This window comes from Vollenhovia emeryi, unplaced genomic scaffold, assembly GCF_000949405.1.
Source record: "Vollenhovia emeryi isolate VEMERY1.0 unplaced genomic scaffold, V.emery_V1.0 DF939139.1, whole genome shotgun sequence".
Taxonomy (NCBI): Eukaryota; Metazoa; Arthropoda; class Insecta; order Hymenoptera; family Formicidae; genus Vollenhovia; species Vollenhovia emeryi.
The window spans coordinates 679645-706614 of NW_011967227.1; the positions used below are offsets into that span (position 1 = coordinate 679645).

The 26970-nt window shown below is 35.3% G+C and overlaps 2 protein-coding genes across 3 annotated transcripts; both read left to right on the plus strand.

Moving 5' to 3' along the window:
- Nucleotides 1–4423: 4423 nt before the first annotated feature.
- Nucleotides 4424–20068, plus strand: LOC105567250 (paramyosin, long form-like). Its single transcript, XM_012021966.1, has 16 exons — nucleotides 4424–4841; nucleotides 6197–6253; nucleotides 8657–8743; nucleotides 8854–9020; nucleotides 11495–11732; nucleotides 11821–11940; nucleotides 12201–12350; nucleotides 12484–12630; nucleotides 12746–12962; nucleotides 13236–13363; nucleotides 13737–13849; nucleotides 17550–17745; nucleotides 17823–17951; nucleotides 18118–18489; nucleotides 18731–19185; nucleotides 19434–20068. Exons 1-15 carry the CDS (start codon nucleotides 4722–4724, stop codon nucleotides 19121–19123), a joined length of 2634 nt encoding a protein of 877 aa, XP_011877356.1. The 5' UTR covers nucleotides 4424–4721; the 3' UTR covers nucleotides 19124–19185; nucleotides 19434–20068.
- LOC105567249 (paramyosin, short form-like) lies at nucleotides 14722–17121 on the plus strand. 2 transcript variants are annotated; one of them, XM_012021963.1, is made up of 3 exons: nucleotides 14722–14930; nucleotides 15106–15425; nucleotides 16421–17121. In XM_012021963.1, the coding sequence occupies exons 1-3, from the start codon at nucleotides 14786–14788 to the stop codon at nucleotides 17012–17014; spliced, it is 1059 nt and encodes a 352-aa protein (XP_011877353.1). In that variant the 5' UTR covers nucleotides 14722–14785; the 3' UTR covers nucleotides 17015–17121. The 2 variants fall into 2 exon arrangements, with proteins under 2 accessions (XP_011877353.1, XP_011877355.1); XM_012021965.1 differs by having other exon boundaries at nucleotides 14723–14930; nucleotides 15145–15425.
- Nucleotides 20069–26970: the final 6902 nt, after the last annotated feature.

The following is a 26970-nucleotide window of genomic DNA, read 5'->3' on the forward strand; positions in this document are numbered from 1 at the left end:
GCGCTATGAGTTAGCTGCAATCACACACTCGATGCTGGTAATTAATTATGAACAGTATAACGAAAGAATCGCAAGAATCGATCGGTCTCATATGCCGTGTATCCAAAAATGTTTCGTTCCCAATAAAAACGCGCGCATACACTTAGATACAGTAATAATAGAAATATATCAGGGTCTTTTTCAGTCTACAATAATTTTAACGTTGATATTAATAAAAAAATTCCAATTATCTCTTGTAACAACGTATTTCTAAGATTAAAAAAAAAGCTTTTTGCTTTGCGCTTTAGACTTAACAACAGATAATTGAAGAAGTTAAATTAAGAAAGTTGTAGTCGCTGCGGGATGTATCAAAATGAAAATAGAAAACTATCGTGAAATTAACACGTGACTGGCGAGGAGTTTATATTTCATATAACCACTTACCCTACTTTCTCAGTGGATATAGAAGAGTATTATTCAGACAAGAATAGAGCGACTTAGTCATCCCGAATCTCTGCGGCAATGTCGAAAAAACTTTGGCCTGAGTTTTTCGGGACAATTTTGGACGATGACTCAACGTTGTCAAAAAATACGAGCATTTTAATAGAGCAATTAGTCTTTTTATATAAACATATTAATACTTTATATTTTCGATATTAAAAGACGAAAAGTTTCTACAATAACGCAAGTTATTAATGCAAGTAAGAGCATTTCGTACTAAATAGATATTATTAGAGTTATTTTTAAAAGCGGAAAATTAACATAGAAATTTTATATAAAGGTCATATAACTTTTTTACTGAATGATATCCGGTCCAGTTATATGCAAAATGCAACGAAGATTGTCGATTATGTATTAGCAATGCAATTTATATCTTAAAAAATAGATCGTATTGTTTATGGTTGTAAAATTAATTTTATTATTGCATAAGTGGTTATCGCCACTTATGTAAATGATTCTCACGTGTTATTTTAATAGTCATATTAATTTACAATTCAAACTTATTCCCATAATCGCAAAATATACCTAATAAGGATAAAACGAAGTGTAATCGTATCCAGTTTCGATTTTCTCGACCAGATACCAAGTTTTCTCGGCCAGATGCATGTTTACAGTAAATTTAGCAACTTTATCATTAGTAAGAAGTTTCTAACGACCACTTAAAAACCCACCTGTTGACCTCTTCCTGAATTCTGAGCCGATGTTCTCTATAATTATATGCGAAAAGCATACGGCAGGTGCGGAATTGCAAGAAACAGTCGAAGATGTTATAATATGAAATGGGACGCGATATTAATAAATTGCGATAAACTTAAAAGCATGTCTTCTGCGCATTTTATATATAACATTCATGATTAATATGTGTTAATATTCAGACAGTAAACGAAAGATTTATATGTAAATTCTTTTACATATATCGCGTATCAGTTTACAATAAAAAATTACATAAACAAGTAGTAGAATTGGAAGAGTATTAAATATAAAATCAATAAATTTATAATCGTAAAGAAAGGGAATACAATAAATGGACATAAATAAAAGGACATAACAAATAAATTTATTTACAAGAAGTAAATAATTGTCTGTGAATATATTACATATTGAGAGAGTGATTAAGAGATTTAGGGAGAAAAGAATGAGGGTGCGACTAGCCTGCTTGAAAGAGATAGGTAGAGAAGAGAAGCAGACACGAGAGAGCTATTTTCGCGTTTGGTCCGATGTGCCACCTCTTCGCTGACACCTGGAATTCTCCACTAGAGCGAGCCACGTATTCAAGAAGAGAGGTGGCGAATGGTGAAGAAGGGGATGAACATGCAGAGAAGGGGCCAATCTCAAATTACTGGTAAGCTCCGGGCTAGGCCGATCTTCGCGTCTTTGCCCACCATCGCCCGGCGACCTTTTATAGACACTCGCCAGTAGTGGGGCGAAGTGGGAGGAAATTATATGAAAACTGACAATCCGACGGGAAAAGAAGAAGCACCTGGAACGGCCGTGCGATTTTGCTCCGACTGGTACCGGAGAACCTTGATAAAGCACAGATGTTGAAGCAGCCTGGAGTAGTTTTGCACTATTTGCGTCATTAGGTATTAATTACGTTTTTCATAGACAGAAATTGTAAGACAGGGAAAATAATATCGGTGAAGACATTACGCTATGTAACGCTCTACTTTAAAAACATATAGATACCAGAACTGGACGCCTAAGAAAATATTAACAAGCTCCTTTGTTAGTTAGGAGTGGAACAGGATTTGTTTGTTATCCTCTTTACTTTGGTGCAGATTTACCGATTTATTAGAATTGCAATTCTTCGCAAAATGTACTTTTCCATAGACGTGGAAATGATGAAACTTATTAAATTTATTAGTACATTTATTTATTCAGCTGAATAAAAGCAATAATTCAATAAAATATTAAGTAAATAAAATATAATTTATGGGAAGAGAGAGAGAGAGAGAGAGAGAGAGAGAGAGAGAGAGAGAGAGAGAGAGAGAGAGAGAGATTTAAAATTCTAATAATCATAAAGAATAGTAAAAACCGAAAATGTTGATTATTTTATTCAGTTTACTAGTGGTACAACCGTGCATAATATTCGCATTTCTCGTTGTCAACAACGTTGTCTGTAAATACCAAAAGTGTCTGGCGCGATTTTGGACTTATAAAAAGGCTAACGAGAACTTCTAATCAACTCGAGAAAGCTAATTAATCAGATACACACATATACACGTGCACATAGTTAATTTATTTTGGCATACATATAAATAAATGAACTGTGTGCGTGTCTAATTGATATATACAATATATATATATATATATATATAGAATAATATGGAAAAGCTTTTATTAGATATTTGTATTGTAAAATACCTTGTTTTATACATTTATTTTTAATAATATTAAAAATATTATGTACTCATTGACAACATTAACACTGATAATTACACATTACCGTAGGATAATCTTAAATTAAAAACAACGATATATATAAACTAAAAAATGTGCCACTCAGAAAATGTCACTGCCAACTTTCGCCCACTTTAAATCATCAAATGTATGAAAATATTCATATTAGTCACAATACGCGCCATTACTCGCCAATGAATCTTCGATCTAAAGTTAACAATAGGTAGTGGCATATGCCAATGATTATGTTAGATATAGCTTAACATTGTTCTTATTTTACCGTACAACTCCTCTACTACTTGTGAGTAGATAGATCGCTGAATGAGTCGACAGCTCGTTTTATCGATGGTTGAACTAAGAGTATCCTACTCAATGTATATCTCTTTCCAAGTGCACTGTATTAAATCGGACGACTACATGTGCGCAAGTTCGAACAACACCCTTTGGTAAATGGTCTATAAATTAGAATAATGGCTACCGAATATATCAACTTATTAAGATGAAAAGTAATTTAAGACTATAGGGATATAATCGAGTATTTTCATATTAAACAAAACAAAACTTACTCTGTGAGGAAGCAAAATTTAGTTTTCATTGTATCTTGAGGGTATTTAATAAAGCATGTAACAGTGAAACTAAAACATTCACCGTTTTATCTCTCAAGGTTCAAATTCATGTAAGCACAAATCACTTGAGAAGGACCACAATCCGGATGGTCGAAACGTAGTGATATAATTCAATAAAGTTTATGCCAGTTGGGTCGACTAAATCACTCATTACTGTATTTAATAAAGTTCCATAAATGGAAAACAAGTGTTAGGTTTAAAGAGAACGTATATCTAAAAATTTCAATTTTTTACACCGTAAAGTATAACCTGAAATAAACAAAATAAATGTTTTTCTTATAATATTTTTTTAAACTGTATTTATCTCAACTATAGACTGTTATGATGGATACTCTGTATACATTCTTTTGTGAAGAGGAGTAGCAAACGAGGCGTATGACTTAGATATTTTGTCACGTCTGTCTAAATTTGCCAAATCTATGCGACGCTCTCATTAATGTATTTGCTACGAACTATTTCTATATTGATTTTAAAAGTTCAACTTTCTAAATGTAATAAATTATTATTTACACGCATAATTTAATTAATAAAATATTTTTTAATCTATATAATAAAAAAACCTTTATCTATGTATAGCACACAAATAATTTTGAAAATTAAGAGTGACTAATATTTAAAAAGGTAATTCAGAGAATACTGAAGGAGAACACAATCTTGGTACAATTTGAAGCTCTTCGAACATAATAAAGATCATAAGAGAGCGACATCCCCTGCTCGGCACTTGCGGTAGTTGCCGTAGTCGACCGAGTCGAAGTCGATTTGGCAACTACCTTCGGACAACGTGGGCGTCTAGCGTGGTTTAGCGATTCTCCTCGGCGATGATGAAGACGACAAGAACGACGATGGTGACGAACGTGTTCACCGTTCCTGGTGGGGATCCAACATCAATGCGCTTGCGTCGGTCGTCATTTTGACGAAGCTGTGGAACGGCCGGCGCGCCATACGAACGACGGGTCGCGCACTACGAGTAGGGCGCTGGTCGGCTCCGAAACCCCGAAGAGGAGGAGGAAGAAGAAGAAGATCGTGGAAGAAAGTGGAGGTGAACTCACCAACGACTGAGGCCGAGGCGATTTGACTTAGCCAGTGGCGGACAGGAGGCTCGTTGTTAGGCGGAGGGCGCCCAAGCTGAGGATTCAGGAGAGGACTTGAATCCCGCAAAGTACGAAGGGAGACCGGAGCACTTGTTGAAAGCAAGTAGAGGACGAAGCGAGGAAGATGTCTTCAGCGGTTGCTAAAACTTCTAAGTACACGTACCGCTCTACTGGCGGTGCGGGGGGTAGTGCCGATGTTAGCATCGAATACAGCGCCGACCTGAGCGCTCTCACCAGACTCGAGGTAGGTCCTGCGAAAAGGTGCTGCCTCTGATATGCCCCTCGGTAGGAGAGAAAGGATAACGTCGACGATAAGAAATACCTCTTTCCTTAACCGTTTCTTTTACTCGCTATCTTCCAATTATATTCCAAACTTGGAAGAAATTCTACATTTTAGTGCGAACGAAAGCTTCAAGGAGTTTTACCCAAAATAAATTATCGAAATCAGAAATATAATTAAAGAAAGGTTGGACATAAACTTGACGAAATTAAAATAATTAGGCCTCAGGAATGTTTTCTATATTAAGTAAATTTGTGATAAGATATCTTTCTCAACCTATTGGATTTTAGCGATAATTTTATTACACACTTCGAAAATTAGAAATTCCTGCTAATCGAAATCGCACTAATGCGAATTTATTGATCGGAGAAATATTACCGGAGAAATCGGAGAATAATTATTTTCCTAAAAAGGTACGAAAGGTACTGCATGAAAATCAGAATTTTTAATAAATCAACAAGATTTGCCAGGCCACTCGGTTAACACCGCAGCGATTACATTCACGTGATGGCGGCGAATAAGAACGCACCGACTGATGTTCTCCAACACTTCCTGAGGAAACGCACGGTCGCACCTATTAACCGCTAGGTTCTGTCAAAGATGAAACTTCAGCAAGAGTTTCGGTGCGTCATTAAAACGTCGACCATCAGTGATACGCGATGGACCCGTACATGAACAACGTGGAGCAGTGAACCAATCGCGAAGCTAGTGAACCGCGAAAGTTCAGTGACCATAAGGGATGTTAGTGCCAATCCGACGAGGAAACAAAGTGTACGACGTTCTGTAGCTATCGAATTGCTCGCGCACGAAAATAGTCGGTGAAATATCGGTCTGAAATGACGATCGTGCCAAGGCGCCAGATCGATACCGCTTCGAGATTACCGTCTGCCAATGCTACACTTTACACTAAGTCCACGAGACACCCTGGCCGATCCTCTCTCTGACCCGAGGATTTGCCTTTCTATGGCGTATCCCGCCTTAAGTATAAGAGAGCGTTATCGTCGCCTCTCTACGTGACCAAGATCATTTTTCCATCCCTTGCAAATAGTGGCCTGGCTGCTTTTCTTGGCGCGACCTAACGTCAATGCGCGCCTTTCTTGAAATAATCCCAGCCGAGCGGCTCGAAGACGCGCTAAGCAGACACCGCGACGTCGTTCTCTCCTTCTACCGAGGACGACTCTATTCTACGGAGGCCGTCCGTCTTTCCGAAATACCGAGCCTCCGCTCTTGGATATTTTTGTCGAACGATTACGTAAAGCGTCGACCCTCTATAACGGGCGCCGTTGATACCCTCTAATCCCCAATGCCTCTCTTTTCAGGACAAAATCCGCCTGCTACAGGATGACCTGGAGTCTGAGAGAGAGCTGCGTCAGAGGGTGAGTTTCATGAAGGTCTTCATGTTCTTGCAGTATCTGAACACTCTAGAACGCTTCCTAATACATCAAGTACAATGGCGGACATTGATGGCGCTTACTGTGACATTTGATATCGAGTTTTTCGTAACCTCAGGATTACGTTTAATGAAACTTTGCTATAAATAGAAACGAATAAATGATTGAATCAGTTACTTCATTCACATTCTCTAAAATATTATGGGACATTAAAGTATTTGGTATAACCGTTTTATGCTTTAATTAAAATATAATAATTTCATTGTCATTTAATTAGTTTGAAGAAATTATTTATTAACTATTTAATTCACATTAGTGCATGCGTTTAATAATATAAGTAGTTGTTAATCAACTACTTACATCTTAACCATCAAAATGTAACATTTATAGTAAAAGGTAGTTCTATTTGGTACGTCTGTTTTAAAGATTTGTTTAAAAGGCATAGGTATTTTATAACAAGCACAGAGATAAACAAGAAGAAGAAAGGCCAATTTGACAGTTTAGCTACGAATGCAACCTCTTTGACGAGGGAGTTGATAAGAATGATTATAAATTCGGTCTCTGTAAAAATTCCGATTTTAATTAATTGCAATCCAAGATTCGCAATAAGACTAAAAACTGTCGTGAAGAAAGAGTTGTCCGAACACAATCCCATCGATGATGTACCTGTTCGATATTAAAAAATGAACATAGAAAGGAACTAAGGGTGCTAATTCATTGCAGAGTGGGGAGCAGTAGGTCGAAATGTCCAGCTCTTGAGTCGCATCTATTTTTAGGAACGCGAAGCTCTTCGGGATCGTTCCCGCATTCCTGCGCTGTAATCAACACCGCTTGCCTACTTTCATATAAACGGGGGAAACGCTATCATATATAATCTCCGCGGAAATTTTAATGGTTCATAAATGTATCAAACCAGCATTGAGAAGATTCATATAAGCACAGTCGCGAAGGAACGTGTTTCCATATGACGTTTGGAAACAATTTATTTCTATCTACACAGACGAAAGAACATTTTGCTTTCTATACCACAAATAAAAACTAATTTCTCTACTGAAATGATTTTTAGTTGAAAAATTGGCTTTACGTGCAACTTTATGAAATTCCATACACGTCCGACGATACAGGTATTACATTCCTTAGTAATTCTATTTATCCAGTTACGCGCGTGTAACTAAAAATGGGATTTCAAATAGAGAATTAAATTTTACAAGAACTTCTCAGATTTCATGGTCTGTTAAAATTCCAGAAATCGGATTGGTACGTAACGGACGCCGTAGTACGTATGCGTGGCTTGAACGATTGCCAAAAATTTCCCTCGCGGTTTGAAGCTATAAAGCTCGAAAATTGATATGACGGTTACGGCGCATGGTGTAGGCTTTCAGAACACCTCACATATCTTCGTTTATGTGTGCGGAATGCATCACATTACGTCGAAGAATTGCAAAACTCTTGAATACTGGACCGAATATACGAAAGCAAATGGTTTATTAAATTTATCGCAAATACATGACAATTTAATTTACTTTGACCCTCAAATAGCGAGTGTGTTATATAACTATAATAATATTTTTAAGAAACTAACTCGATTTACAATTATTCTCTAAATCGGTAAGTTTATAATGCATCCTGTTTGTAGTTGCTGATAACAGTTACTTTTTATTAAGTGCGTTTATTCAAAATTATATGCGTCACAGTAATAATTGAAAAAACCGCAGTATGTTATAAATGGAAATAAAATCGTAATCCACAATTTTATTTGACTGACCGTAAAGTGGTATTGCAAGTTTCTTCTTTCGCGTCAAATGCTTCGTTTGTAATATGAATAAGAGTCCCGATATAGACACGCCGCGTTCGAAAATAGATTGTCCTATTCACGACGTGAAGTAACCTGACGTCAAGCTACCACTCAAGATACTGGTGGCAAATTGCACTGTCATGCGATTTCTTTGATCAAAACAATAACCGCAACTTGACTGCATTTGTCATCAAGATTAATTTTTTATTTCACGTGTAATTACGTAACGTCAGTTTATATAGAAAACGTATAATACAAAAATGTTATTAAGAATATACTTTGAAAAATAGTTATTTATTGTTTATTTTACCATATGAAAGACGTAACATTAATAATTTCGGGTATTACAAAATAATTCCATTATTTTCGTCATTAATTGTAATGTAAACTTTATTTGCAAACTGTCGCAAAACATGCGGCAAGCTTCTTTTTATACAGATACTCTTTTGTATCTTTGTTGTATTAATTAACGATTTATTTTGAAAGCGAACTTTTTGCAGAATGAATTTTATATAAGACTTAAAAATTTTAATGTCAATAATATCGTCATAAGCTTACAAATTTTTCACTTTTCTCATATTTCGATTTTCCAGATCGAACGCGAGCGCGCTGATTTAAGCGTGCAAGTCATCCAATTATCCGAACGTCTCGAAGAGGCCGAGGGTGGCGCCGAATCTCAAGTGAGTATTTGAATTTTATGGAGACAACACTTTTTTAAATAAAATGCGATTACAAAAAAATATTCAGCCGCTACATATAAATCATATAGAATTAATGACCTCTCGCTTAGTTTGAGATCAACAAGAAGAGGGATTTGGAACTAGCTAAGCTGCGTAAACTACTCGAAGATGTCCATCTTGAGAGCGAGGAGACCGCACATCTCTTGCGTAAGAAGCATCAGGAGGTCGTTGTCGACTTTCAGGATCAGATTGATCAGCTTTCAAAAGCACGTGCCAGGTTGGTAACGAGAAACATGATCGTAATTAATGGAACTCCTTCCGTCAATTAAACGATGATATAATAAATTTGTTCAAGACGTTTACAACATGTTTTCTGTAACGAGCGTGTCTTACTATGAAGTATTTACAGATTTGATTGATTTATTTTAAGCTTCCAAATTTAATGTTTCGATTAAAAAATCACTGACTGAGACCAGACCTTTGTACATTTCAAAAAGTACGCGGGCATATATACATACAATCGCGATCGCAAAGCAGCCGAAATGTAAACGTCTGCTAATCTTCTGTTAAAACGGGAGCGCATAAGCCTATTGCCAGGAAGCGTCAATAAACAGCTGAGAACTGGCCGGAAATTCAGCAAATAGCGGTTTCACGAGGAAGCGTCCCATAGAAAAGACAAGACTAATAGGGAGGAAGTATAATGAATCACGATGTCACGTGCGTAATTATAACGCGGTTCGTCACAAACGAGAGTAACTGTGGGTAAGAAAATTTGCGCGAATTATACAAGTCGTACTGGCCGCAGTCCAAGCCAGAAAACGACTCGCAACTGAAATACACGAAGATTCAGTACCCCGGCTCTTCTAAACATAGTAGCTTCTTCGAGGCGCCGATTCTGTCGTTCGTACAAGGACGCTGACAGCCCTGGAAACTCGCGTTAATTAGATCGCTAATTGGCCGTGCAATGGAACGTCCGTGACCGCTTTTAGTTTTGCTTTTTTTGGATAGCTTTCGATAAAAATGGAATAATCGAGAAAAACAATTCCCCTTGACAATCGCATGAACTGTCCGAAGAGAAAAGCTTCGTTCAACTGTTCCTTGATACCCTAAATATTATTCTAAAACACAATTAAGCATTTACAAATATATTCACAAAATAAATGCAATTTTTAATTAAAAAATATTTAAAATGAAATAGCTTAAACTTATATGTATTCCATAATTAATTGCTATCAATATTTTTTAAAGAAAACTTTGATAAACATTATTCAGTAGCATCCTTTTTAATGATGAGATATTTATAGTATAATCTCAAACTTTGAGGAATATTTAATATTTGTAACGGGTTAATTTTGCATGAAGTTACCCAAGGAAATATATTGTATATCCCATATAAAAATTGTAACTTATCGGAACAATAGTTTCATTATTTACAATACATTACGTTATTCTGTCAGGAACTCTTTGAGAGAACATGATTTTCTAAAATATTTAATTCAAAATAGCCAACACATACATAGTTGCTAAAAATAATAAGTAATCAACGCAGCTGTTACCTCGTTTTAGAAATGCAACGACGCAAATAGCGTCAAATATAATCCGGTTACATTTTCCTCGTGATTTCACTGCCGATTATAAATCGTAACCCACGCAACTGCGACATTGACAAATTTTTGAACCTTCGTAAAAATAGAAGAGTCAATCAAGCAATATATTCTCTCAATCTTAGGTCATATTTTTCGATGATTTTGACTCTGTCCATTGTTCGTCTGTCGTTGTAGCTTCTGTCTTTCTCCAATTTCGAGATAATTGTTCCAAAATTAACTATTTTAATTCTATCTTCAGTATAATACCACGCAAAAGAAAAAGAAATTTTTTTCACAGAATAGGAAATGAGAGGAGTGGCATGGTAGATCTCGTAATTGCGCTACTCTTCTTTCTTTTTCTCGCTGCGAAAACACTGTCTTCTTCTATTTCCCTCGTGTGTTTCTCGTTCTCTCTCTCTCTCTCTTTCTCTCTGTCTTGCTTTCGCTCGCACAGCTTATGACTATTTTTAACCGTGCGAGTCGCGCGGTAATCCACAACCCCAACGTTGGCGCGCCATATTAGTACACGCGACCGGCCAGAGAACCCCCACTATCTTCGGAATCGGCTAACTGACATCTTACACCCTCTATCGTATGTAGGACTGGATCCAATATTGCCCAAATTTCTTCATATTCTTCATATTCTTCAACGTTCTACCTTCAGAAAAATAGAATTTCCCATAACATTCTTCTTAATGCGTACAAAACGTATGAAGACCATGGGTCTCCATGGTTTCCCTACGTATTAACGGGTCAATAATAAGGTGTTGCATTATACTTTATTTGACATGTATTATTATCATTTTTTGACAGCTAATTTGTTCAAATTTTCTCAACACCCAATTTGAAACATTTAAACTTTTTTTTTAATAAGCGTCAACTGTAGGTGACGTACACATTACAATTGGTAGTTAACACACCAATGACAGTGTAGCACTCTCAAGCCCTCAATGTTTAAAGAATTTTTAAGTTTCAAGAGTATTATAGATATATTTAATCTTATTGTATATCGACTTACAAATTAAAAATACAGGCCGTATTTAATTAATTGTGTTGAAGTTTAACGCTTTACTCGCTTTTTTACGTTAAAAGTATTATTTTTCAAATAATAAAATAAAATAGATAAAGTAAAGTTTACTTAGCAACTGTGATTTTGTGATTTCAGAGCTGACAAAGAAAAATCGAAATTCCAGCAGGAAGTGTATGAGCTCCTCGCTCAACTTGACAATGTTACTAAAGAAAAGTTGATGTCAATAAAAACAGTCGAGAAACTCGAGATACACATATCTGAATTAAACGTGAAAATCGAAGAATTAAATCGTACGATTGTCGATATCACCAGTCATAAAACTCGGCTGTCTCAAGAGAATATTGAATTAGTCAAAGAGGTGCAAGATCTCAAGGTAATAAATATTGTACAACTTAGAGTTTAAACGTATACATATTTACTGCAAATCACTGATTATTAAAATTATTTAAATAAAATTCTAGGTGAACATCGAAAACGTTACTTATCTGAGGACGCAAATTGCGGGTCAACTCGAGGATGCCCGCCGACGTCTTGAAGATGAAGATCGTCGTCGTGCATTGCTCGAAGCTTCTTTGCACCAGGTATAATCTTATTGATTTCGACAATTTTCTTTAAGACAAATAACTTGTCTTAAACATTTAATGACTCAAAAATGATCAAACTTCCATAAAATTCTATAAAATAAGTTATTTATAGTGTTTTATTTTTTATTAAAAAATTTTAATTAAAAGACTGAAAGCAAAAACAGAAATAAATTCGGAACACAATTTTGTTTTCTTAATTAAAAGAAACCTTTTCGAGAAATAGATGAAATTAAATGGTTTTTAACATAAATTAATAGGTCGAGGTGGAATTGGAGTCCGTTCGCGTCCAGCTGGAAGAAGAATCCGAGGCGCGTTTGGATATCGAACGTCAATTGGTCAAAGCTAATGGAGAAGTTTCGATATGGAGATCAAAATACGAGACCGAGGCTAATGCTCGTATCGAAGAGGTAATGAACATTATTACAAAAATATAACTTAATAATTGCTTTCATACCAGCGTAATTAATTTTCTTATTTCTCATCCATAACGAAATTCGAGATGACAAATTACTAAGAAACATTTGACATGGTTTCACACAGGTAGAAGAACTTCGTCGCAAATATTCTGCTCGTATCCAAGAACAGGAAGAACAAATCGAGACTTTGCTTGTGAAGATCAACAATCTCGAGAAGCAGAAATCGCGCTTGCAATCGGAAGTTGAAGTCTTGATCATTGATTTAGAGAAGGTAAGCTTTTATTTCGTTCCAGCTTCGCGCTGACACATTTTTTTCTGAAAAGCAAACATTTTACCTTCTTAGATGGGGAAAAATTTCTCATATTTTCATAATGCTTTCCTTTAAGGCCAATGGAACTGCCCGTGAACTTCAAAAGCGAGTTGAACATCTTGAGAAGGTCAACATTGAATTGAAGACTCGTCTGGACGAAACCCTTGCTATGTACGAACAAAGCCAGCGCGATCTCCGCAACAAACAACAAGAACTGCAACGCGTAAACGCCGAACTCGACAAGACTCGTGAACTAAAAGATCAATTGGCCCGTGAGAACAAGAAACTTGCAGGTGCTTGTCAATATTTATTCACTTATTTACATATGCAATACGCAATCTGAAAATATAACAGCAATTCTAAGCTGTAAATTTTTATAATCAATTATTGCTTTAAAAGTTATTTTACATTCAGATGTTCTTAACAGAACTGAAGCATTTCTTTGTATAGTAAGTAATTCTTTAACCGGTTTTCTCTTGAATAGAAAAGATATTTCCTTCATAAAGTAAAAAATTATTTATATACATAAATTGTAAGTCTTATTAATTTTAATAACGTTTGTGCAGATGATCTTAGCGACGCAAAGAATCAGTTGGCTGACATGAATCGCAGACTTCATGAACTGGAGCTGGAACTTCGCCGATTGGAGAACGAACGCGAAGAATTAGCTGCCGCCTACAAGGAGGCTGAAGCAGTGAGTAAAAATTATTGTTTGTACAACATGAGTATTACTTCAATCAAACGGGTTTACACCCGTTCATCTTACGATGATTAACAGTAACATATATTCTATAATCGACACAGAGCTTAACGTGTTGAAAACTGAAGACTCGATTGTTATAATAATAAAAAACAAAGTCTCTTATCAAAATTCTTTAAGAATATTTTACGAAATAAATTTTAGAAATTATAGAGTTTAAAATAAATTCACAATTAGAAAATATTTATAAATACGTATAATAATTTTAACAGATTAATTAAGAATAATATACATTAATATAAATGTAACACATAAATGATACACTAAGTAAAGAGAAGATATTAAATTAAAACAAATTTGATACAAGGGCCGCAAAATTGAAGAGCAACGCTCTCAGAGACTGTCAGCTGAATTGAGTCAACTGCGTCACGAGTTCGACCGCCGCATTGCTGAAAAGGACGAAGAGATTGAAGCTATTCGGTAAGTTTTGAAAAATTATTTATTAATTTATTGAGCTTTTGCAGCAACTCATGATTTTTATGTATGTCGATTTTTCTTCTTATTAATTTTTTATTACTTTCAAATATGCTATACGAATTTTTTTAAAGGAAACTGTATATTATTCCCCATTCCAATAAGGTTTACATTATTCCAACCTGGGATTAAGAGAAAAAAAGTTATTCTTAAAATTATTATATGCAATACAATTACGATAATAAGAAAAATTTGTCTCGTTTGCTTAAATAAATTTACTTTAGCTTTCAATTTCTTAATTAGATCATATAATACAATCGATAATGCAAATTGCGTAAAAGTAGCATCATAACATAAGTAATAAAATGTAAATGTCAATTGTATCATTGACTGTGATATAATCATTTCTAATTTTGGCAAGTTGTCGTAAATCAAAGTTATTAGCACGTATGTTAATTAAATTTATCAACGAATAATTTATATATTTAACGAATAAGTAATTTCTCTCCATGACTTCTTATAATTATAGACGTTTATTTATATTCGATAAAGTTATTTTTTTATATTGTTAGTAACATTTACAATTTCATTTAAAGCTATAAGAAAAATTTTAATGTATTTTAATTCAAAAAATGTTCAATTTTACAAAATTAGATTAAAATTTAAAATACAAATCACTTTACAATAGATATGTATTTTACATTTCTTGTAAAACATCTTGCTTACACTTCGCAGTAAGATTAAAACTAATTATAAGTATTCTGATAGTTAATAATTAATGGAATGTAGTGTAATCGAGCATAAGAGGATATTAATAAGGACAGACGATTGACAATTCATACAACGGTACGACGCTATTAATAGCTATTAATAGGTACGATCAGTCATGATCCAATTATTATTGAGAGGTGCTGATTGGTTGTTCCCGATGTGGCAATCGCAATGAAAACTACAAAAGATACCACCTCACTATCGGCCCAATTTTTGTCGACGATCTTGTCAAGTGTCACCATCATCTGTAGACCTGTTCATAGATATCACAAATGTATCAACACATCCATCAACAAATTCACCACGCGAGTGTTAGGTAAAAATCCAGAAGCCTGACCATAACGGAATTTAGTCAAACTCTCTCGAAAAGATTATAAGAAACGACAAATCGAAAGATTCCTTACACCAACACTCTTCTGTATCTCAAATCTTGAAGTTACTGATCAAAAAGTAAAGTTAACATTTGTGCGGACGTCTAAAATTTTTACCAGAAATGGCGAGTTACATGCCACCAATTCACATGCCAATAGAACCAAAATGGCGACATTATCCGACGTACATCTACTCGAGAAATTACGGATATGGGATCAATTATTATCAGCCAATGATTGATTACATGGATACCAAGAGACTCGCCGCAAGATCATCTTTACCAGAGTTTAAAAGAAGAATAGACTTGCCTGAATTACCCTGGTCTGATGGTAGAGTCTTATGGGAAGACAAAAAGGTACAACCCTATACAAGAGACGATCTTATTAAATATGCAATTGACGCTGAAGACGCAGCTAGAAATCACCTGTCTCGTTTTAAGGTATGCTAGTAGAGAGAAATGCTGATAAATTTTCGCGAAGGGACGTTTTTGGGAAATACGAGGCGATCCGTTCTCCGAATGCTGCGCGACTTGGCGACTACCTGACCTTTTCGGTTTCTAAATTTGGTGCCGCGGAAGAAGTTGGTTCGTTTCAAGTGGCAACGATCAAAGACGTGTGCACGGATGCCGTGCGTAATTCGTGTCATTATTGACGTCGTTGCATTTTCTCGCATCGCAACTTATTTTCTTTCTTTTCGCGCAGAAATAACTCAATAACAATTATCAGGGTCTTTTTTCTTTAATTTCGTATGTAATAGAGGAAAATTAATAAACTTCCTTCTTTGATATTGGTAGATTCTCTTTTATAAATCATAATTTTATAAAAATGAAGCGCCGGGAATAATGTAAAATTTATGCCAAATAATGTTTACATTAAAATAAAATACAATCTATTTGCTTTTTACATTTATACTTTCAATTGCAATCATGTTTATTTTTTAATAAACTCTAATACATTGCTATTAAAGAGAATTGCATCATCAGAACGATCCAGGATATTTTAAACAATTCGCTTTCGGAAGCTTTCTATTATCGACTTGAGAAAATTAACCGGGCAAATAAAAATATCGTGAAAGCGCTGCACCGAACGGTTTCTTGGCACCCTATTATTATTCCTTACAGTTCTGATTAAGTCAGAACAGTTTGCCAAATCGTACAGTACAAAAATCCATCTCGTGTCCCCGGGCGAAAAGGACACTAGGTGTTCGATGCATTGGCAGTCGCTCTTGAATCTCTCGAGAGGGTCGGTCGTGAGTAGCGCCGATTACTTTCGCATTCTGGACCGCTGCGGCTAAGTTTAGGTGACCACGTCGCGCAAGTGCGCGTGCATGACGGAAAACGGTGGCGCCCGTTAGACGTCCACGTAGAAAAACACGAGCGACCAACGTGCGACATAAAATTGACGCTGACCATCTGTCTGCCTGACGTGTCCGAAGATAGCAAATCGCTCGGACTTCAGCCTGGCCAAGACCGTGCAGGCCAGCCGCGTGACCAAGGAGATTTTTCCGCGCACCGGAAAGGACCTGAAACGACTACCCATGCCTCTGACGTTCGCCAGCACTCGTGCCCGCAGCGAGGTCAGGGAGTTCCATCAGGAAGCGAGGAACGATATAAAGATGCAGGCGTTGAAAGATGTTCAGAGGATGACCGAGGTGAATGACGCAGTGAGGCATAGCAAAAGTCTGCGTGGAAAATCTGCGAAAGCGATAGAATACCATCTGACAACAGAGGCGCTAAAAAATCTGTCCAAGAGCCAGGAACTGGCCGACGTCCGGAAGTTCCAAAGGGAAACTGTGCATTCTCTCTGGGACGACACGGCGCACGGCAGATTGATGAACGAAAGGGCCAAGGCTCTGATCGATGAGGATAAGCTGACGCAGCCGCTCGGTGTGCTTAGCAGGGAGCTGCGCGGATTCGAGCAGAAGTCCAGCAATTATTTTCTAGATAAGAGGTATCAAGATCGGGCGAGGCGAGAACTTTTGTATGGATGTCGAGGATGCGAGTATTATAATGTTAAGCGTAGTAGATAGGTAAGAGTTGTGTTACAACCGAGTTCTTAGTAAAGGAAGGTATGATACTTTATTTTCTCTAGGAGAGTAGAAATGCGTGAAAATAAAGATAAACGATTTCAACAGGTGACATTTGGTTTTGTGTTTTAAAGAAATGTATTTCTTTTGTAATTTCTTCTTCTAATACCCCTTCATTTTACGACTTTGTATACTTTCAATATGAGTTAGTATTGATTTTCCAAAATAGAAAGATTTGACTAAAAAATGTTATTTCTAACATTTCTGACTCTTAAGCGATGTGAAGTGTAAAAGCAGCCGAAAATTAAATCCCAGAATGGATAAGGTAAACCGATAGAAATCAAGATGATAACAAATAGAAAGAATATCGAAACTTTCACAGTTATTTGGATAATAAGCAAGAAAACATTTATTCATTGAGAAAATCTCTAGAAATAGCTATAAGTATAATCTCAATTGTCAAATTTCTTAAATAATATTTACCAAAATACAGAGAGTAAGAAACTGTATTTGAGTTTACATTGAACGAAATTAATAGCAAACAGACCAGCATCGAAATCGAGCAGCTGAATGCTCGCGTGGTGGAAGCCGAGATGAGGCTGAAGACCGAGGTTCAGCGTATAAAGAAAAAGATGCAGATCCAAATCACTGAGCTCGAATTATCTTTGGACGTCGCCAACAAGAACAACATTGATTTGCAGAAGACCATCAAGAAGCAATCTCTCACTTTGACCGTAACATCAATACTTATCTTTACTATTCAATACATCCAAAATGGCGGCTGTTGTACACGTGCTGAATTATTTTTCAGGAATTACAAGCTCATTATGACGAAATACAGCGCCAGTTGCAAGTGACCCTGGACCAACTAGGCATCAGTCAACGTCGTCTCCAATCATTGACGGCCGAGCTCGAGGAGATCCGCGGCAATTACGAATCCGTAAGTAGAGAGATTGATTTGGCGCGTTTAACTTGAAAGAGATTGATCACAATGTGCGTTCGAAAAGTTTAGTTTATCCTCCGGATAAGCGAGGGTACGACGCACAAATACAACGTTATATAAGCGTTACGTAATGGCAGTGTAAAAAGTAAAATTTTGTCGAAAGGCCCTACGCGCGAAGAGGCTTGTCGAGCAGCAATACGAGGAATCGGTTAGCCGCATTAACGAGTTAACTACGATCAACGTAAACATCGCTACAATGAAGGCTAAACTGGAGCAAGAACTGGCTACCTTGGCAGGAGATTACGAAGAAGTCACTAAGGAATTGAGAGTTAGCGACGAGAGATACCAGAGAGTGCAGACTGAACTCAAGCACACCGTCGAGATTCTTCACGAGGAACAGGAGCGTATTGTCAAGATTGAGGCTATCAAAAAGTCGCTGGAGATCGAGGTGAAGAACTTGTCCGTGAGATTGGAAGAGGTTGAGGCTAACGCCATTGTTGGAGGCAAGCGCATCATCAGCAAGCTCGAAGCCAGGGTGAGAAGATATATAAAACTTTTCTAATTTAAATAACGTATTCTTCGACCTAAATTTAGAACTGAAAATTCTGAATTCTTTTAAGTACACTTCAGTTTTACGTAATTAAGTGGCAATAATAATATTCGATTGCAACGTTTCTTAGATCTCGGCAACAAAGTTTTCGTGATGTACGAAATAATGTGTCAATGAATATTGCGTGAATCTTTGGTAGATTTTGTTTTTATAATTCATATTGTAGATCCGCGATCTGGAACTCGAGTTGGACGAAGAGAAGCGCCGACATGCTGAGACTGTGAAGATACTGCGTAAGAAGGAGCGTAACATTAAGGAGGTAATGATTCAGGTGGAAGAGGACGCGAAGAACATCTCCTTGCTGCAGGAATCGTTTGACAAAGCCGCTCAGAAGGTCAGCATCTACAAGAGGCAGCTGCAGGAGCAGGAGGGCATGTCCCAACAAAGCGTCACCAGAGTCCGCCGATTCCAAAGAGAACTCGAGGCCGCGGAGGACCGTGCCGACACGGCGGAGAGCAATTTGAGCCTGATACGCGCCAAACACCGCAGCTTTGTCACCACTTCGACCGTGCCCGGCTCCCAGGTGTACCTCGTCCAGGAGACGAGGCAGGATCTGTAAAATAACCACCTTGTCACCTTATCCTTTGCCACTTCGAACGCAGCGTCGTCGTCTTTACGAATGTTAGTGTATAATACAAAGACCATAAGTATGAAGCATACAATAATGTAGGACAATTAAATTTTTTTAGTAATTAATAATTAATAACACGATAAATTTTCTTAATAATTAATAATTAATAACATGAAAGAACGAGATTTTTTATTGTTTAAATTAAATGAAATCTAATAAGATTTATGGATTACAGATAACATTTTCCAGTCGTTATTAAAATAAGATGAAGGTCTGATGTGGTGCTTAATTTTGACAGGCACATTGAACATCCTGCGAGAAAGAAAGAGAAGGAAAGAAGACGCGACATCAATCATCAATAAAGAGGCCAAGAGAGAGTTTTCAACGGGCCGCACGACGTGTTATTTTTTCAGGGGTTAAATTGGAGCAACCAGAATACGCACCTATAAACGTGTGAATATCGATGCGAATATATGCTTATTGTCACGTAACGACCCGTCGTAAATTCGAAATTGCTTGGCCAACGAAATGCGATACGTCGCAACGAAAATGTTAAAATGAAAGCAAATTAACACTCATTATTTAAGAGATCTACTCAAAGCATCAAAAACCAAAGTCCAAATTGAGAATCAATACGCAGTTTAATAAAGAAACAAATCAAATCTAACGATCTTCTCGTCCCAATTATGTGAATATATATAATTAAACGGAAGGACAGAGAAAATGGGTAAGAAATACAAAAAGAGAGCAATGGCAGTTTACGCCATTCTATAATAACGCGTAATTGTATTTAAATGGATAATTTTAATTCTATTCTATTACTATATAGATAGGTAACTATTGCCCATATACACGACTCTCACTGTACAACATACACAATAACCTGTGTCAACATTAATTTAATAAATAAAGTGAAACACGTACGTACGAAAACGTCTGTGTACTTCATTTTCCGGATTTCTGATAAATGGACACTATTTAAAAAAAGTTTCATCATTAATCACCAAAAATCACTAAAACTTATTTTGTAATAAAATAATCAGCAAACTGATTAGCAAACTGATGACAAAATTTTTTATTGTTCCACAGAGATGAATATATTATATGTATAATAGTTATTAATACATAATATTATTAATATATTAGTAGAGTTAATAAATATATTTGTATGAAGTTATTAATGTACGATATATTTCCACATTTTCTATTATTTAAGTTTTACTATTTGGTGAAACGTTTGATTGTTAGTTATTTGTTAGTTTATCAGAATTTTAATATAATAGGAGGTAAGGAAGAAAACACACAATGAAGTACATTAAAGTAAATTTAATTTATTCGAGCTAATTATTTTTTTCGGACCACTATGGCGTTTATTAGTAGGATCCGCTTAAAAGCCAGATTCGTGAAGCCCAGAACGTAGGAGAGTTCCATTTCTAATCGTACAACTTATGAATGTCTTAAATTTATCTTATCAATTTGCTGTTATTGTTAAATCCTGATCTCGCACGTTAGGCTTCAATAATCTCGCATTTCCAATTACAAATCAGGAGTTAATAATTAATAACATTAGGTACGTATATTTATTAACAATATTAAGATCCATCCACACCGCCAGGCACGCTTTATACAGCGGCAGTAATTAATGGTTGATTTAACACACACAAGTCACCAGTTTTTATTTTATAAATCGTAAAAAACTTGATTCTAGTAACAAATGAGCGTATCGTAAAGAGTCGCGGGACGCGATGGTTCATTTATTTAACGGAAAAGTGGAAAAACTTTACCGATCTCGATAAAGTCGATTGCTATATATTTGAGTCACGAGACATGCGAGATACAATATTGCGGTAATAATAAAGGAAAACGGTAACTCATTGGATCGTCGGTATTCTCGCATGTTCGTGGCTTCTATTAACGCTGTAGATCGTTTCGCTTCGAGAAAAGTAAGTTCAGTCTTTGAAATGTATATACCAAATCAAGCAGCTTCCTAGCAAAATATGCCCGTAGAAAGAGTTGTTGCTTATCATTCATCTTCTTTTGTTATACAATTATAATTTGCGATTTATGTATCTTACCTTTACTACATTTATAGTGCATTATTTCGCAATGTCCGACATTTCACAAACAACTCCACTCGATATAGATTTTATCCCACGATATATTTTGTATTGAAATTCTCGGAGAGTTAAAACCCCCCGACTTATTTCTTTATAGGTACCTATTACATTACGAGCCACCAACACTTCGCAAATTTCCTTTATTTCGAGATAAACCTTTAACAGCAACAATCTTCTGTGACACTATATTTATCGCGATATATTTGAGAGCAGATGGAAAAATAGAGGAGACGCGACATGCCCATTACAAACGTTACGAGTAATCAAAGAGAAAACGGTACCATTCACCAATTCACTCACCCGCTGTTACGAAAATTACAAGTGCGCATTCTATCCATATATAAGTTGTCGATGAACATTTACACCATTATGTACAGAGTATTATACAATAAAATGGGAAACACAGAGAATAGAGATTGTGATATAGCAATGATGAAACAATGAACTTATCCTCGCTAATAGTATTACTAATAGATATTTCTTCTAAGTAACATACTTAAAGAAAACGAAGAATTGTGACTACAAGCAATTTAATTTGGAAGCTTTTGTTTTTCTCATAAATTTAATTTACACCAAATACAGAAAAAAATAATAATTTAGACGACAAAAATTAAAATATACAAGAATTATAATTTAGACAACGATAAAACAACGAAAGACAGACAATAAATTACCAAAATTATGACAAATTTATCTGATATATTAAAAATTTACTTCTCTTATGATTAAACAAATATTTGACATTTTATATAATACATTCAATACAATTGTAAGAGCTGATCTTTTTCAATGTAAATAACACTACAAAAGAACAAACAACACAAAAAGTGATAGAACAATAATTAACTATAAACAAAATATCGCAATTCTTATTAGAAACTTGTTTAATTATATAGAGGGAAATAAATAGAATAAAAAGCTCTTTGTTCGGAGGTCGTACAATCATTCAAAATTTGTAATATCTTCTCCAAACCGTCCAAACAAATGGAAAATATTTTTGGTTTATAAACCTTTAGCAATCGCTAATTAACTTATTTGTATAATATTTGTAGAATATATAATGCGTAGTATTATTGATAAAAAAATCGCACTGTTCTGACTAAATCATTACAAACGATCACTTTTTACTTATAAAGTTCGGAACAAATTTTCAATACTGTGTCTAACATGTATCGTAATTTTGTTATGGATACAGTAACATCCTTCTTTTATGAATAAAGAGAATAAAAAGAAAAAGAAAAGTTTCTTCCAATGTATGTCATACAATAAATTAATTAATATTTTCAACAAAACAACTTGCATCAATATGTGCACATCTAATTGTCTTATTTATAAAAAAAAATTAAAAACGCTTGCAAAGTTAAATTTTATGTAACTACATAAAATTGTTCTTCTAACTTAAAATAGAATATCTTTAAAATTGATGTATTGTAATACACAGCTTCCTTAAACAATAACGCCCGATACAGAAGATCAGGACAATGCGATTTTCTTCGATAACAAGTTTTTTCTTTCCACCGGTAATCGTTATAAACACTGGTATCATCTAAAGCGTAAAACAAAATAGACGGTAAATCGCCTTAAAGGTACAAGTTTCTTCCTTCTAGCGGAATCGATGCTGGCATAAGTGCCGCCTGTGCAACGTTCTCTTCTAATTTATTGTTACTCTTTTGTACAAGTGTGTGGGGAGGCTTAAACGGTACGGAGCGGAAAAAGGGTGCAGAAGATGAAATATCATTTGGCAGTTCGGCATTAGTCAGATATAAGTCAGTTCAACAGTTCGGCGACCCAGTTGCAATCTCGACGATTAAATTGACATTGAAACAAATTCTGGAGTAACGTCAATAATGTCGCCCGGAAATATAGCTGGCAATGGCTATGTATATGAGGAAGAAAAATATCTTTTCTCTTTCGGCAAATTCAAATCTTGGCTCCATTTAACATTACAATTTGAATTCTTTTATCAACTCTATATTACACTGAATGTGCATTTTAACAGATAGTATTCTCTGCTAAATATAATTTTTGCAAAGTTAAAAAATTCATTTAGCAGATATCTTCTGTGATAGTCACCCCTAAAAAGTTGTCAAGCTTATAATGTTAAAACTTTTATTTTCATAAATTGATGTAATAATACCCAAGGATCGATACCGAAGATATTTTTCCTCTCGTTCGGGAGCGAGTATAACTCGTGGGAATATAACGTATCTTATTATTCTGTCTCTCTTGTTTTAGTTAATACTCGATCAGGTATTGGCACAGAGAGTTGTACTAGCAGTATGGAAACAGAGCTATGGGGGAAACCTCGGTCGAGCTTGCGACGTTACACTGACAGATTTGCAATTATCGCAAAGTTTCACCGATGCACTATAGTTATTTACGTATGATAAATTAATCTACATGTAACAGGAATGTATGAGAGCGAGTAATGAAACCAAATTGTCACCTTAACGACAGTTTGTTAAAACTCGTACACTGTACTCTGGCAACTATTACTTCCAGTTTATGATCAAAACATTCTTGAACCATTGATTATTAAATCTAAAATGAAGCTTAGATTAAAGATCAAAAATTTTAAATTTGCTCCGGAATAAAAAATCTTGTGTGAAATTTTATATTTATCCTAGGAAAAAGTTACAAAGTGTAGAAATATCTAAGTAGCTTTAAAACAGCTCAGTCTTCTTTTTATTTTCTTCAGTGATAAAAGGTCAGAAAAAGATTTTTTTAATTATTAAATTAAACTGTTTAGATGTAAATGTTTAAATTAATTTGATTAGTAAAATATATTTAAAAATCACTCTTTTCTGAAAAAAAATACAATAGTGATAGAGAACTTTTAATTCAATAATATTTTGATGTATGTTTTAATAAGAAATTAGATTCAAAACGTTAAAAAATCTGCCTTACTACATTCTGCCAAAAGAAATTTGAAATTAATTATATTCTAACTGAAAATTAGAAAGACATGTTAACAAACTGTTTTGTATTAATATTAGTATCTCAATTAACTTTGAAAGTAAGGGTAGATGTCTTCAACCTTAATTATTTATTAGTTATTAATCAATCGTTAGATTCTCAGTCTTTCGGCAAATTGCAATTCGCGCCGAGCATGCAACGTCACTCCAGAACAATGGAATAGTATTTATGATTCATTATTTTATCTTATGTGTATCTCGTGCACTTCTTTCAAGGATTTTTCAAACACTGATATACAAAATTCATTTTTAGAGACATATTTTGTCTCTCTACCACTAGCATTTCTGTTGCATCATATAATGCACAGTGCAGTTTGTTCTTCATTTGTACGAAATACCATATGTTCACTAATATATTAAACAGTTACGTTTAAAACAAAAAAATTTCGTGTTTAATATGTACATAATTTTTACAATAAATGCATAAACTAATCGTGACGATTTTGCAATAAAATATATACAATGTTAATATTAATAAAAATGCTATTAAGCATTTTACTTTAATTATTAACATTTTAAGATCAAATTTTTATTTTGAGACAGTTTGTTAAGATAAAAAATTGTTTCATTACGATTATTCTTTGCACTTGTTAAAGAAGATAAAATTTAATAACATGTCATTTAAATTAGATTATGTTAGTCATATAAATCAAGAACTATGTATATGCGGCACTGATTTATAAAAAAATGAAAGAATACAGAGTCGCTGTTATGAAATTATATATGCAATTGGGTCGGAACGTTGCGAGCATGTAAAAACGGAAGAGAAAAATTAGTATGACGCTCGATCGATACGTCACCGGTAAAAAACAATACAAAAATATGATTATGTATTGAAAGGACTCTCCGTTCCTTCGACTATAATAATGATAATTGTAACTTTGCAGACTTTTATGTTGACTATGGATGACGAAGATTCTTATTTTCCTGTTCTCCTGCATTCTATCGCACGCTTTGCTCACTTGCTATCTTTCACTCCGCATAAATCGTCGTTCATATTCCTCTCTCACTTTGTCAAAGAAGTATACACTATACACTATTACCGATATAAATCCATTATCCGTTGAAGAAGAGAAGAATCCATTCGCGGATAGATAAACAGTTTCTCCTGTTCTTCACCGAGAATTATAATTATGTTTCACAAAGAGACATCCCATACGCATACTCGTCTCGCGGGATATCGAAGTTACATACTTACTTCAAGCACTACGATTGCTTTTCAATCCATTGAAATACAGCGCGTAGATGTAAATTCATCTCAAGACTCTACTTTCGGAACTTTAAATTAACAAAAGATTTATAAACAACGTTCGATAAACAGATGAGTTTCCTCAATTGTCGGTATAATGCAACAGGATAGAAATAATCCAAAGAGCACTTGGATATATTTGTGCCAGAAGAAACCAACATGAAAATACCGTTTCTTCATTTAATTTCTCTTTAAATATGTTATTATTCTCTTATGTACACAATCTTATATTATTTTACATTTATTGTTTAGGGACAATGTTTTAACATTAAACTTTTCTTAGTATTTCTTTCAGCTCAAACGCACGCAGGACATTTATCTGCAGCATTCTTTACTGTTAAAAGATCACATTGTTAAAAATGAAGTAGCAAACGAGAAGCTTTTGTCTCAAGAGTCCACAACTATATTTGTTAATATCAGTTGATTTCTTCTTGCCCTACCTACATCCGCTCATGTGAAACACGTAATTGATACCCATCTTCGCTGTACTTCATACTTTTCTTTATTTCGCACAAAAAAATACCCGAAAATATGGATTCTCCGATGATTCTCTCTTTATTTTAATCAAATTTGTGTTTTCCACTTTTTCCCTCTCCCTCTTGTACCAGTTTTAGTTCAACTCCAGTCGCATTCTTACACGCTTCTCATACTCTCATGTTTCTTTCATGCCACGATACACGCGTGCTTTTGAGCTTAATATCCTTCAATTTCAGCCCTCCTGCATTACAAAGGGAACACACACTTCGAAAGCCTCGCCGTGCCATTGTGTATCGCGCTCACTTTCCGTATGATTACGCAAAAATATTCGTCTTGAGCAAAACATTCGTATGTATCTACTATACTAAGAGTATACGTATAGGGTCGACAAATAAAACCGGACCATGTGCCAAAGTTTTACGACACCTCACGCGCGCGAGGGAGGGTGAGCATTCTTCTTAACAGTCCCGTCAGTGAATTTCGTCAGTGAATGCATAAGCATTTACTAGAGGATCTCTCGTTTACGACGATAAGATCCCCTTATTCAAATTATCCGGCTCTGCTGGACACCGTCATTGCTGTCGTTGTCCGGTTTTCCTATCTACCCTGTTTAATTAATTTTATCGACAAACTCGGCACTTTTTTCCAGAAAAAGAAACCAAAGGACATATAATTTTTTTTATATGTATAATATGATGTACGGTATAGACTCCCAAATGTGATTCTCTCTAATTTCTTCACGCACCGATAAAATAGCGAATCTTTACGACGCATCTTCGGAACTTAGATAAAAAAATGTAGCTCTCTTCGCACATGATCTGTCGACACGTCCAGTCGGAGCTGAGTTGATACGTTTAATTCTTGCGCAACATCCCGATTACCCCCGGCGAATCGGTATATTTACGCGAGCATAATGATCGTTTCACTGAGGTAACTTGTCTATCAGATCGCCCAAGCAATAGATGGTTCGGTTAATCGAATCGATTATTCCAAGATAACGGGGATATCTATATGTAT